At 40.3% G+C, this 13,994-nt stretch overlaps 1 protein-coding gene across 1 annotated transcript; it reads left to right on the forward strand.

Moving 5' to 3' along the window:
• The first annotated feature begins 1,916 nt into the window (after positions 1-1,916).
• On the forward strand, positions 1,917-2,834 carry LOC132892179 (uncharacterized). The gene has a single exon (XM_060930576.1). The coding sequence runs from the start codon at positions 1,917-1,919 to the stop codon at positions 2,832-2,834; it is 918 nt and encodes a 305-aa protein (XP_060786559.1).
• Positions 2,835-13,994: the final 11,160 nt, after the last annotated feature.

Below are 13,994 nucleotides of genomic sequence, written 5' to 3' on the forward strand. Positions count from 1 at the left end.
GATCAGACAATTTCACTGGACATGATCTCATCATCTGTAGCCGCTTTATCCTTCTACAGGGTTGCAGGCAAGCTGGAGCCTATCCCAGCTGACTACGGGCGAAAGGCAGGGTACACCCTGGACAAGTCGCCAGGTCATCACAGGGCTGACACATAGACACAGACAACCATTCACACCTACGGTCAATTTAGAGTCACCAGTTAACCTAACCTGCATGTCTTTGGACTGTGGGGGAAACCGGAGCACCCGGAGGAAACCCACACGGACACGGGGAGAACATGCAAACTCCGCACAGAAAGGCCCTTGCCGGCCCCGGGGCTCGAACCCAGGACCTTCTTACTGCAAGGCGACAGCGCTAACCACTACACCACCGTGCCACCACTGGACATGATATGAGAATCTATTATAAAAATGTGATGCACTTACAGTGTTGCTGTGAGTGAAAATGGGAGGAATCCTTTTGATGGCTTTTTATTTCAATGTTTGTATGATTTGGTGAGAAATTTTTCTTTCAATAATGTTGGAGAACAATCATTTAAGAACTATGAAAAATATGCACAATGAACAGTCCAAACATTTAAAAAAATTTAAATTTTTATAATTTAATCATAATTTTTATTTTTACAATTTGTCAGAAAAGAACAGCAGTCTCCGAATCTGGCAAGCTTTCGAAAACAAAATGAAACAAAATTAATCTAAATTAAACTAGGTAGCATGGTGGTGTAGTGGTTAGCACTGTTGCCTCACAACAAGAAGGTTCTGGGTTCGAGCCCAGTGGCTGAGGGGGGCCTTTCTGTGTGGAGTTTGCATGTTCTCCCCGTGTCTGTCTGGGTTTCCTCCGGGTGCTCCGGTTTCCCCCACAGTCCAAAGACATGTGGTTAGGTTAACTGGTTACTCTAAATTGACCATAGGTGTGAATGGTTGTTTGTCTCTATGTGAATGACCTGATGACTTGTCCAGGGTGTACCCTGCCTTTCGCCCGTAGTCAGCTGGGATAGGCTCCAGCTTGCCTGCGACCCTGCACAGGATAAACGGTTACAGATAATGGATGGATAAACTAACCTAAAATAAAATAAACAGGAAAAAACCCTGACTACTGATATTTTATACAATATTCCTGTGTCTATTTAATTATTAAACAAAAATGGAATATTGTACATAATACTTGTAAAATATGCTTTCTACAATGCCAGGCAAAGATATGTACAATGTATGTACATTCAAAAAAAAAAAATAGGACACCTTATTTTTAACATTTTCAAATAATATTTGAAATTAAGTAGAAGAATGGATTAAGTAGAAAAGGACACACTAAAATAGCTTTCAACTGGATAATTATTTAGAGTAAAATGATGCTGTTTGCAAACATATTCTGAACAAATGTAACTGTAATGTTATGTTTTAATTTTTAAGTATGAAAGTAAATGATAAAAACACCAGGTAATTTGGAGCAAAAAGGAACTTTAAAGACATGAACGCCTGGTACAAAAATTATTGTGCATTTTTTTTAAAAGATGTAAAACAGCATGAGCTACCTTAGCTTTAAACAATTAATGTTATAGTTCCAACTCTCTTCAGTGCTTCTGGTAAATACTTCTATTATCATTCCTACTATGATAAATGTGTGGGATGCATTCATTAAGCTGTGTAAGTATTGTCTACATATGGAAATACATGAAGGAAGTGACCATGATGTTCTCATATAAAGGGACATGCACTTCTCAGATCACATCAGCTGAAACGTGCTGCGGAGGTACCACACTGAACCACCCTGTTTGTTTTTGTCTGGGGGTCTTAACAGGGAAAAACTATAACATTGTACCAGTCCTATATTTTATTACATCTGAACACTTTTCATAACAGAAAGGCAGGTCACCAAAATGGATAAAAATGCATCGATGGTCTTATTTTTTGTAATGAGCTCTGAAGATTTTGCTTCACTGAATGTACCTGCATCTGTTTTCAGCATTCTTGTGAACTTTTTTTTCGTCTACTGTAAGGTCTTTCGACAACATAAGCAAGAGCAACTGAAACAACCGCTTAATGTTTTACAAGGAATACTTGTTGGATGCAACATTGTGATCAGTATCTGCACTCTTTTAAAGGTCTGTATGAATGTTTATCCATCACGCTGGGCCTACTTCCCTATTGTTGTTTCTCAGTGTATGGTCTACACTATGATGACTAGTGTAACCTCATCCTTTTGGCAGAATGTGTTCTATTACTGCCAAATTACTCCGAAACAATCTTACTTTATCTGGTTGAAGAAAAGCCTTCGTGTCTTTATTTACTGTGCTTTGCTCATCAACATGATGGTCTATTTATTTGGATTGAGTTTAATCCCTGCAATTGTTGTAATTCTAAATAATTATGCTAATAATAATGACACAAGTACAGATTCTGTCATTAATTCTCCGTTGGCAAATATCGTTACCATGTGGTATTCCGTCTCTTCTGTGACATTATGCCTTTTGATCCTAAATCTGTGTGGGATGTCAACATCAAGTTATGCAACTGTGATTTACTTGTGGAAACACCTGAAGAACATGGAGCAAAGCAGCAGTCTCTCTTCTCCCCGATTCCAGAGACAGATATGGATGACCATCAGAAGTATTGCATTACATGCTCTCCTTCACTTCATTTGCTCAATGGGGGTTATTGTAGTTTCAAGTCTATGTATGTACTCCGAATTGAATTGTGACCTAAATGGAAATACCCTTTGCACTTTCATTTCTTTTTATGCATTAGGAACCACCATCAGTCTAGGTATTGCACAGTCATTATTTCGACAGCAAATAGCTTGTGTTTGGAAAAAAATGTTTCCAATCTTTTAGTTTGCTTTATCTGCAACAATAGCTCATAACCTTATGTCCAATGTTGTGTCTAGTCAGGTACAATATGTCTACCTTTCATTGCAGAGTCTGACTGAACTTTCAAATATGCAATTTTTGAGGAATTCTTATTTAATGAGAAATAATGTATTTGTAATGAATGCATAAACTTTGTCAATTATACACTATATGGCCAAATGTTTGTGGACACATGATCATCACAACCAGATGTGGTTCTTCCCCGAATTGTTGCATCAAACAACAATTGGCCTAATGGCTAGAGAAGCAGCTTTGGGATCAAAAGGTTGCAGGTTCAATTCCCTGGAATGGTTGAAGTGCCTTTGAGCAAGCCACCTAACCCCCAACTGTTCCTCAGGCTGCACTGGATATACTGTATGTCACTCTGGATAAGAGCATCTGCTAAATGCCATCAATGTAACTCGGATGTCCAAAATGACAACTCTCCTGTGCACAGACTGAGGTCCATGAAGACAGCTGGAGTGAAAGATCTCAATGGCCTGCACAGAGCCCTGACCTCAACCCCACTGAACACAGTTGGGATGAACTGGAACTGCAGTTGGCTCTGGAATGTGATATTCAAATAAAACATATGGGTCAGGTGTCCACAAACTTTTGCCCATATAGCGAATATATTATGCCTTTTGTAAATATTCCTAGAATTACAGTGATATAAAGCAAAATTTATGATTACTTTGTAGAATTTCATACCTAAGAAAAAAATCATTTTGAACTAGTGGATCCTTTCAAAGATGACACAGAACTTTCCGAACCGGAAATGTAACATGAAATAAACTCTTATAGACTCAACGTTTTTGTATTTACATGAATACTGAAGTAACCATAGTTTGAGAGTTTCCAAACACTTTGCTTTTGACATTTATTCCTTGTGTCTTGTTTGTATAAACCCAATAATCACCAACAGCAAAAAATAATTGTGTACATTTGGACAATTAAGAGGTGTTTCTTTTATTTGAAAATTAGCAATTGATTATAGTTTTTTTTTTAACCTGTGGTCATGCAGTATTTGGTTCATTTATTGTTTTTGCCAAAAGAAATGCATCTACAATTCCCAAACACTCACAACATTACAAATACATACAACTCATAACTCTCAAATAAACTCAAAGTTCTTCACAAGACCCTTATTTACAGGTCAAGTACAACATTTTGCCTGCATCTCGTTTAAATGAAATGAGCTCTAATTTATGTAGGTATTACAGCAGTTAGCCAGTGCAGATTATCCAGGATCCGAGGACACAAGTAAATCAAGCAAGGAGAAAATAAATTTCACAGAAGCTGATGTAGAGTTGCTTGTGTCTGAGGTTGCTGCAAATTAAAATAAAATAAAATAAAAATTCATTTTGGAATCCTCAAACAACTCTGTGATGCTCTTGTATGCAAATACTCAAATAAATAAATAACAAACTGATAAAGATCCATGTATGCACATGGATGATTCATATTTACAAAGTACGTATTTCAGAATCAGAATCACTTTATTAATCCCTGGAGGGAAATTCAAATTTGCTACAAAGCTCCTGAATCAGAGAAGTAAACATGTCTGAAAATAGAAGATGAAATCGTCTAAAAAAAAGAATAAAAAGAAGTTCAAATAAAAGCAAAATGAAGTGATTCTATATACATGATTCCTATATTGCATCTGAGTTAAGTATACACAGTATACATGGTAAGACAGTGTTTCACAGTGATACAGTGGCATTGTACAGCTTGACAGCAACAGGTAGGAATGATTTCCTGTGTCTCTCAGTTGTGCAGCGTGGAAGAATCAGCCGTTTACTGAATGTGCTCCTGTGGCTGATCAGCTCCTCATGTAGAGGATGGGAAGGACAGTCTAAGATTGTCTGTCTTTATTTTGGATAGTGTCCTCTTCTCCAACACCACTGTCAGAGAGTCCAATTCCTCGCCTATAACATGGCCGGCCTTCCTGATGATCTTATTGAGTCTGTTAATGTCCTTCACCCTCAAGCCGCTGCCCCAGCAGACGACAGCGTACAGGATGGCACTGGCCACCACAGACTCATAGAACATCCGCAGCATCGTTCGGCAGATGTTGAAGGACCTCAGCCGTCTCAGAAAATAGAAATGGCTCTGACCCTTTTTATATGCCGTGTCCACGTTTTTGGACCACGTTTTGATACTAAATCCAGTTCTTATATTTTAGTACGAGGTCCCTGCATACACAACTGTGATTATTAACCTTATTTGATTTTTATTGTTGCTTATATACTTTACTTTTTATAGTTACTGATATAGATTTTGATTATTTAACCTCTGATCAAACATTCTTCAGGCAATTAAATATTACTCAACTGCACGCTCTACCCAGAATGCGAGTGTGATCATAGCTACAGATAAAAAATATATGAAGCTGATGAATAAAGAATCTGTCAGTGGAAGAATCATACATTTGTTTTTTGGGTAGCACAGTGGTGTAGTGGTTAGCACTGTTGCCTCACAGCAAGAAGATTCTGGGTTTGAGCCTAGCGGCCGATGGGGGCCTTTCTGTGTGGAAATGTTCTCCCTGTGTCTGCATGGGGTTCCTCCGGGTGCTCCGGTTTCCCCCACAGTCCAAAGGTTAACATGGGACAGCCTTGGCTAAAGTGCCCTTGAGCAAGGCACCTGCTCCCCAGGCACTGGAGCATAGCTGCCCACTCTGGGTATGTGTGCGCGCGCTCATTGCTCATTTGTGTGTGTTCACTTCAGATGGGTTAAATCAAAGTCCTTCCTACACCATTCATGGCGCATTTGGCAGCACCGATCTCCGTTTCACGGCCCTCGGCCTCTCACCTATATTACATAGGGTTACAGTGGGGGGGCTAGTCCTCTGGTAACCACAAGAGTTTGACTCCCCACTCACATCTGTATTGCAGCGTGCCATGGCAGCAGGCACCATTTTTATGATGGTCTTTGGTATGACCCAACCGTGAGTAGAACTCGTGATCTCCTGATCAAGAGGTGAACACGCTAACTACTAGACCACTCACCAGTGATGGGTTAAATGCAGGGGTTAAATTTCTTGTGCTTGATTCTGTGCTTGAGTGTACGTGTGACAAATCAAGGCTTCTTGGCTTGGCTTTTAGATTTGGCCACATTAGTGACTTTGATGAATAAGTTCTATTATGTTCTATGAACATAAAAATGTTAGCAAATATAATAATATGGAATTTTAAATAGATCTGCCCTCCCCACACCCAACACATTATTTCTAATCAACAAGCTGAGCAAAATTACCTTCCTCAACAGCAGATGATGCGATAAGCTCTTTTTATGACAAAGCTTTGCTAAGTCATATAAATCCAGCAGAGTTTAACATATGACTTTTTCAAAGTAGATTTTTCAGAAATAAACTTTGAATTAGAATTGAACTCAAGAGTAATTCTGAGAGCTAGAGTTTTCTTCCTCCTTTCCCTGGTTCATCATGTCAACACTATTAACATGCTTTCACTGGCAAGGACTCTTCCAGAATTTTCCTTCTAAAGCAGTCAGGTGGAATTAGTTTTCTTTTACAAGCAACGGTGAGTCCATACTATTTCTGAAGGGAGGCTAAGAGAGGCACCTAATTGCAGCCATCAATGAACACAAAAATTTGACTTTCACAAAAGTAATCTAACAAGGTTATATTGCTAAGTATCTACTTCCAACTGCTCATCCTGAGCTGCATTGTAAATTGCAATGCAATTCGTTTAAATTTCTATGACTAGGCATGCATTTTGATAACTTTAATCAACACATTTTTCTTCCACCAATAACAACCCAACAACACTGGCCATTCTGGCTTTTGCCACATAGCCTATTAAATTTATAAAAGTGTGTCATCCATCATGATTACGTATAAAGCATTCACAATTAATGTTGTATTATCTCTAGCCGCTTTATCCTGTTCTACAGGGTCGCAGGCAAGCTGGAGCCTATCCCAGCTGACTATGGGCAAGAGGCAGGGTACACTCTGGACAAGTCGCCAGGTCATCGCAGGGCTGACACATAGAGACAAACAACCATTCACACTTACATTCACACCTACCGCCAAGTTAGAGCCACCAATTTAGAGCCACCAATTAGCCTAACCTGTGTGTCTTTGGATTATGGGGGAAATCAGAGCACCCGGAGGAGAACATGCAAACTCCACACAGAAAGGCCCCTGGGCTTGAACCCAGATCCTTCTTGCTGTGAGGCGACAGTGCTAACCACTACACCACCCTGCTGCCCATACCAAATGTGTAGTACAGAAATACACCTGTATGGCCCATGCTGCCATCTTGTGGTGTTGTATGATATTAATTTATATTATTTACATGATGTATGTTTGTATTATAATATTACAGCATAATATTTTTATATATCTATAACATCCTTTTGATTATTATATTACTTGGCCACCTGAGTAATACTCCCAGAACACAGCATCATCCTATGTGCAATTCCTGTAAGCTCATAAAGACTCCAGTGATAAACATAGCCTTCAGTTTTCATTATTACTGGCCGGTCTTAAGTCTGTCAGTGGTTTGCTGATCTCAGTTGGACTAGTGGTTTCAAAGAAAAAAACCAAAACCAATTTGATATTAGGCGGCATGGTGGTGTAGTGGTTAGCGCTGTTGCCTCACAGCAAGAAGGTCCTGGGTTCGAGCCCCGGGGCCGGCGAGGGCCTTTCTGTGCGGAGTTTGCATGTTCTCCCCGTGTCCGCGTGGGTTTCCTCTGGGTGCTCCGGTTTCCCCCACAGTCCAAAGACATGCAGGTTAGGTTAACTGGTGACTCTAAATTGACCGTAGGTGTGAATGTGAGTGTGAATGGTTGTCTATGTGTCAGCCCTGTGATGACCTGGCGACTTGTCCAGGGTGTACCCCGCCTTTCGCCCATAGTCAGCTGGGATAGGCTCCAGCTTGCCTGTGACCCTGTAGAAGGATAAAGCGGCTAGAGATGATGAGAATTTGATATTATAACATCCCTTAGTGACAACCGTCATCAGAATAATGTCCTGAACATTTGACATACAGTGGGGCAAAAAAGTATTTAGTCAGCCACCAATTGTGCAAGTTCTCCCACTTAAAAAGATGAGAGAGGCCTGTAATTTTCATCATAGGTACACTTCAACCATGAGAGACAGAATGGGGGGAAAGAATCCAGGAAATCACATTGTAGGATTTTTAATGAATTAATTGGTAAATTCCTCGGTAAAATAAGTATTTGGTCACCTACAAACAAGCAAGATTTCTGGCTCTCACAGACCTGTAACTACTTCTTTAAGAGGCTCCTCTGTCCTCCACTCGTTACCTGTATTAATGGCACCTGTTTGAACTCGTTATCAGTATAAAAGACACCTGTCCACAACCTCAAACAGTCACACTCCAAACTCCACTATGGCCAAGACCAAAGAGCTGTCAAAGGACACCAGAAACAAACTTGCAGACCTGCACCAGGCTGGGAAGACTGAATCTGCAATAGGTAAGCAGCTTGGTGTGAAGAAATCAACTGTGGGAGCAATTATTAGAAAATGGAAGACATACAAGACCACTGATAATCTCCCTCGATCTGGGGCTCCATGCAAGATCTCACCCCGTGGGGTCAAAATGATCACAAGAACGGTGAGCAAAAATCCCAGAACCACACGGGGGGACCTAGTGAATGACCTGCAGAGAGCTGGGACCAAAGTAACAAAGGCTACCATCAGTAACACACTACGCCGCCAGGGACTCAAATCCTGCAGTGCCAGACGTGTCCCCCTGCTTAAGCCAGTACATGTCCAGGCCCGTCTGAAGTTTGCTAAAGAGCATTTGGATGATCCAGAAGAGGATTGGGAGAATGTCATATGGTCAGATGAAACCAAAATAGAACTTTTTTGGTAAAAACTCAACTTGTCGTGTTTGGAGGAGAAAGAATGCTGAGTTGCATCCAAAGAGCACCATACCTACTGTGAAGCATGGGGGTGGAAACATCATGCTTTGGGGCTGTTTTTCTGCAAAGGGACCAGGACGACTGATCCGTGTAAAGGAAAGAATGAATGGGGCCATGTATCGTGAGATTTTGAGTGAAAACCTCCTTCCATCAGCAAGGGCATTGAAGATGAAACGTGGCTGGGTCTTTCAGCATGACAATGATCCCAAACACACCGCCCGGGCAACGAAGGAGTGGCTTCGTAAGAAGCATTTCAAGGTCCTGGAGTGGCCTAGCCAGTCTCCAGATCTCAACCCCATAGAAAATCTTTGGAGGGAGTTGAAAGTCCATGTTGCCCAGCGACAGCCCCAAAACATCACTGCTCTAGAGGAGATCTGCATGGAGGAATGGGCCAAAATACCAGCAACAGTGTGTGAAAACCTTGTGAAGACTTCCAGAAAACGTTTGACCTCTGTCATTGCCAACAAGGGGTATATAACAAAGTATTGAGATGAACTTTTGTTATTGACCAAATACTTATTTTCCACCATAATTTGCAAATAAATCCTTTAAAAATCAGACAATGTGCTTTTCTGGATTTTTTTTTTTCTCATTTTGTCTCTCATAGTTGAGGTATACCTATGATGAAAATTACAGGCCTCTCTCATCTTCTTAAGTGGGAGAACTTGCACAATTGGTGACTGACTAAATACTTTTTTGCCCCACTGTAATTAGCATCTGGTGTCAATATTGGTTACAAATATTAACGTATTTAATAATTCCTCTACCGTGTATTTAACACCAATGTTAACAGTGAAACATATAACAAAAAAATAGAGTGAAAAAGCTATTTTTATGCTTTTGATTATGAATTTATACTTATATACTGTATATCTCAGAGAATCAGGAGAAAAAACAGTTCACTGTAAACCTTATTTTCCAAGATATATGCTTAAGTGTGAAAACATCAGTAGTGCCAACAGCATGCATAGGTTACATAGGCTGCTAGAGGGTCACTGTACAGGCCTACCATTCCAGTTTTATGAGGATACCTCAAGGTTAACCCCTCCCAATGTATGTGAAAATCTGACTCACTGATAGCAACCGTATTTTTTAGCTCATCAAGTCATATTCCATCTCGTTTCCTTTCACAATCCAAAGACATATGGATTAGATCAACTGGCTACTCTAAATTGCCTGTAGGTGTGAATGTGAGTGTGAATGGTTGTTCATTTCTGTGTTAGCCCTGCAATAGATAGGCGACCTACCCAGGGTGAACCCCACTTCTTGTCTGAAGTCAGCTGGGATTGGCTCCAGCTTCCCCTGCAGCTGTGATGGATTAACAGTATATATCAGAGGTGGACAAAGTACCCAATTTCATTACTTAAGTCAAAGTACAGATCCCACTGTTCAAATGTTACTCCGATACAAGTGAAAGTTGTCCAGTCAAATTTTTACTTAAGTTAAAGTACTGAAGTAGTTGCTTTTAAAAATACTTAAGTATTAAAAATACAGGTGGCACAGTGGTGTAGTGGTTAGCGCTGTCACCTCACAGCAAGAAGGTCTGGGTTCGAGCCCCGTGGCCGGCGAGGGCCTTTCTATGTGGAGTTTGCATATTGTCCGCGTGGGTTTGCTCCGGTTTCCCCCACAGTCCAAAGACATGCAGGTTAGGTTAACTGGTGACTCTAAATTGACCGTAGGTGTGAATGGTTGTCTGTGTCTATGTGTCAGCCCTGTGATGACCTGGCGACTTGTCCAGGGTGTACCCCGCCTTTCTCCCGTAGTCAGCTGGGATAGGCTCCAGCTTGCCTGCGACCCTGTAGAACAGGAAAAAGCGGCTAGAGATAATGAGATTAAAAATACATTTTCTGTCAGCGTATCATTGTATTATTGCCACAACACTTACAAAACCTAATGCTGTTACCAAAGACAGAAATGTGAATTCACAAAATGAATGCATGCTTGCATCATGGTGGTTTAACGTTAAGTTAGCTAGTCAGTGAAACTCCAAATGCTTTTCAAACTCAAAATCATATTGGGTAGCTAAAATTACTAGAAAAGAAAGATTTCTACATTTTGTTTATTTGGCAAGATTATGCTAAAACATGTTTCTGAAAGGACTTCAGATAAGTTAATGTTATTCATGTTAGCATAACTCCATTTTTGCATGCTAACTAACAGTGTCCACGTTAACTAGCTATGTGTTAGTGTTAGCCGTGGACAAGGTGATGGCAACTTGGCGGGCAAATCCATAGAAAGTCATTTGACTAACCAGACTGTATAGCTATTGCAATGTTAACACTAGCTCTAAAAGCACAGACAACTTCATTGCAAGCTTTCTCTTGGAATAAAACATTTATATATCTCAATATGCTTCCGTGGGTTGGATGGCGAGTTTTTGTAGGCTGTGATGTGATTCGTTTTCGACAAACAAAGCAAATATTTAAAACGAAACAAACCTTTAATCCTTTCTGAAAACTGAAACATGGGTTCTCGGTATGGGCCATGAGTGCGTGCGTTCCCCAGAAGAACTGCCGCCTTCATTCTGCCATCAACTGATTGTGTTAAATAATGCTGCTGAGAAATCATTGAACTTGATTTTATACAGTCTATGGATGTGACGTGACCCTAGTGATTACTGATCGGCTGTCTCAATGTCACCTGTGAAAAAATCAATCATGTTTTAGAAAAAAAAGAAAAAACATCCACTTTCAAAGCTGCTTCATAGTAACAAGTAATGAGGACCTTGACAGAAATGTAGTGGAGTGAAAAGTACGATATTTGTCTTTCAAATGTAGTGAAGTTAAAGTCATGAATTACCAAAAAAAATTATATTCAAGTAAAAGTACAGATACCAGATACTCAAAAAGTGTACTTAAGTACAGTACTCAAGTAAATGTACTTTGTTACTGTCCACCATAGATAGATAGATAGATAGATAGATAGATAGATAGATAGAAGTCATCTTCCATTTACAAAACTCCACTTATAAATTAGAAGAAAGACACAGTACACCATAGTTCACCTCCTTCAGACGTTCAGACTAATCCTGAGAAATAGGTATTTAAATGCAACTCCACCCCCTATGGGTGACCATGCTCCAAACCTTCCAGACATCCTCATAACTCAACATGGCATTCAAGCTTTGTGTAAAACCATCCACAGAGTCTTGGGTTACAGCTGTTTGAGTACGTAAATCAGGCTCAGGATAATTATGGAGTGTCAGATTACCATGAGGTGGCACGGTGGTGTAGTGGTTAGCGCTGTCGCCTCACAGCAAGAAGGTCCGGGTTCGAGCCCCGTGGCCGGCGAGGGCCTTTCTGTGAGGAGTTTGCATGTTCTCCCCGTGTCCGCGTGGGTTTCCTCCGGGTGCTCCGGTTTCCCCCACAGTCCAAAGACATGCAGGTTAGGTTAACTGGTGACTCTAAATTGACCGTAGGTGTGAATGTGAGTGTGAATGGTTGTCTGTGTCTATGTGTCAGCCCTGTGATGACCTGGCGACTTGTCCAGGGTGTACCCCGCCTTTCGCCCGTAGTCAGCTGGGATAGGCTCCAGCTTGCCTGCGACCCTGTAGAAGGATAAAGCAGCTAGAGATAATGAGATGAGATGAGATTACCATGAGTATTTTGACACCAATTTTGTGAGGTTTAGCCTAAAATCCTAAGAATAGTTTGCAGAAGTAGATTTCACAAATGTGTTTCAAGGGTTTCTGTGGTGTAAATATATTTTAAATGTAAAATATGACATTTTATTTTGTAAATTTCAAGGGAAAGTTGACATCATAAACAGTCGTGAGGACATTTTGCTTTTTTAAGATTTTGCAAGAATTTACACACAATCACCTGGCATTGTCATGATGATAAAATTTTGAAAACTGAAATACCCACCCAACAGAAATAAACTTAGTACTTAGAAGCCTAATAAATTAACAAACAAACAAACAATATAGATGATATCAGAGGGAAACCGTCAGGGCCTTCTTGGCCTTCAGTGAAGGCCCCAATACATCAGTATTTTAAATGTTATATTTAAATTTCTTTCATTCTTTAATTGCTTTCATAATTTCATTGTAATTATTGTCTTCTAATTTTAATTTAGCCTCATTTTCTATCAAATTTGCTTCAGAAATGAAAGGGTTGCTGTCCTGAAAACATTAAAATAGAGTTATCCAATGAGATTTTTTTTGTTTGTTGTCTCGAGGCTGAGAAGAGTTTAGAGCTGCTCACTCATTGGTTAGGACTTCATTGCCGGGACAGAAGGCCATGGCAGTGTATGTTTATGTAGGAAGTGACAAATGAATTAACCAAACAGATTTTGATTTATAGTGGAAGGGACCAAAAATTTATTGTCCTAAGCCTTCTCAAAGGCCAATGTGAACTTAACCGTAAGCCGGCGCCGTCAGCACAGCAGTAAAGTCACCTTCCAGCCGGTGTAGCGTTCATCAGTAGTGTTAGCGAATGCTAATAAAGCGATCAAGCCAGTGCTATTGCAAGCAAGTAGCACAGGCTAACAACTGAGAAACTAAGATTTCTGTCTCCAGACTCTTCCACGCATACTTGTCACAGTATTTTTATGCCACCGCCACCATAAGGTGCAGGAGGCATTATGTTTTCAAGTTGTCCGTCTGTCCGTCCATCCGTGCGTGCGTCCCGAAACCTTGTGAAGGCGATATCACAAAGGCTAATGAAAGGAATTTCACCAAACTTTCACCATTTGTGCGCTTTGGGACAAACATGAACTGATTAGATTTTGAGATCAAAAGGTCTAAGGTCAAGGTCACTGTGAGGTCAAATGTCTGTCCGAAAACCTTGTGAACACAATATCTCCAAGGCAGATGAAAGGAATTTCACCAAACTTTCACCATTTGTGCATTTAGGGACAAGGATAAACTGAGACCTTTTGATCTCAAAATCTAATCAGTTTATCCTTGTCCCCAAATGCACAAATGGTGAAAGTTTGGTGAAATTCCTTTCATCTACCTTGGAGATATTGTGTTCACAAGGTTTTCGGACAGACATTTGACCTTGACCTTAGACCTTTTGATCTCAAAATCTAATAAGGTCAAGGTCACTGTGAGGTCAAATGTCTGTCTGAGAACCTTGTGAGCACAATATCTCCAAGGCAGATCAAAGGAATTTCACCAAACTTTCACCATTTGTGCATTTGGGGAAAAGGATAAACTGATTAGATTTTGAGATCAAAAGGTCTAAGGTCAAGGTCACTGTGAGGTCAAATGTCTGTCCGAAAACCTTG

The sequence above is a fragment of the Neoarius graeffei genome, chromosome 9 (assembly GCF_027579695.1).
Source record: "Neoarius graeffei isolate fNeoGra1 chromosome 9, fNeoGra1.pri, whole genome shotgun sequence".
Classification (NCBI taxonomy): domain Eukaryota; kingdom Metazoa; phylum Chordata; class Actinopteri; order Siluriformes; family Ariidae; genus Neoarius; species Neoarius graeffei.

Bases quoted from the DNA above. Each gene is read 5' to 3' on its own strand.
- LOC132892179 (XM_060930576.1), top strand. From the start codon at position 1,917: ATGAGCTCTGAAGATTTTGCTTCACTGAATGTACCTGCATCTGTTTTC.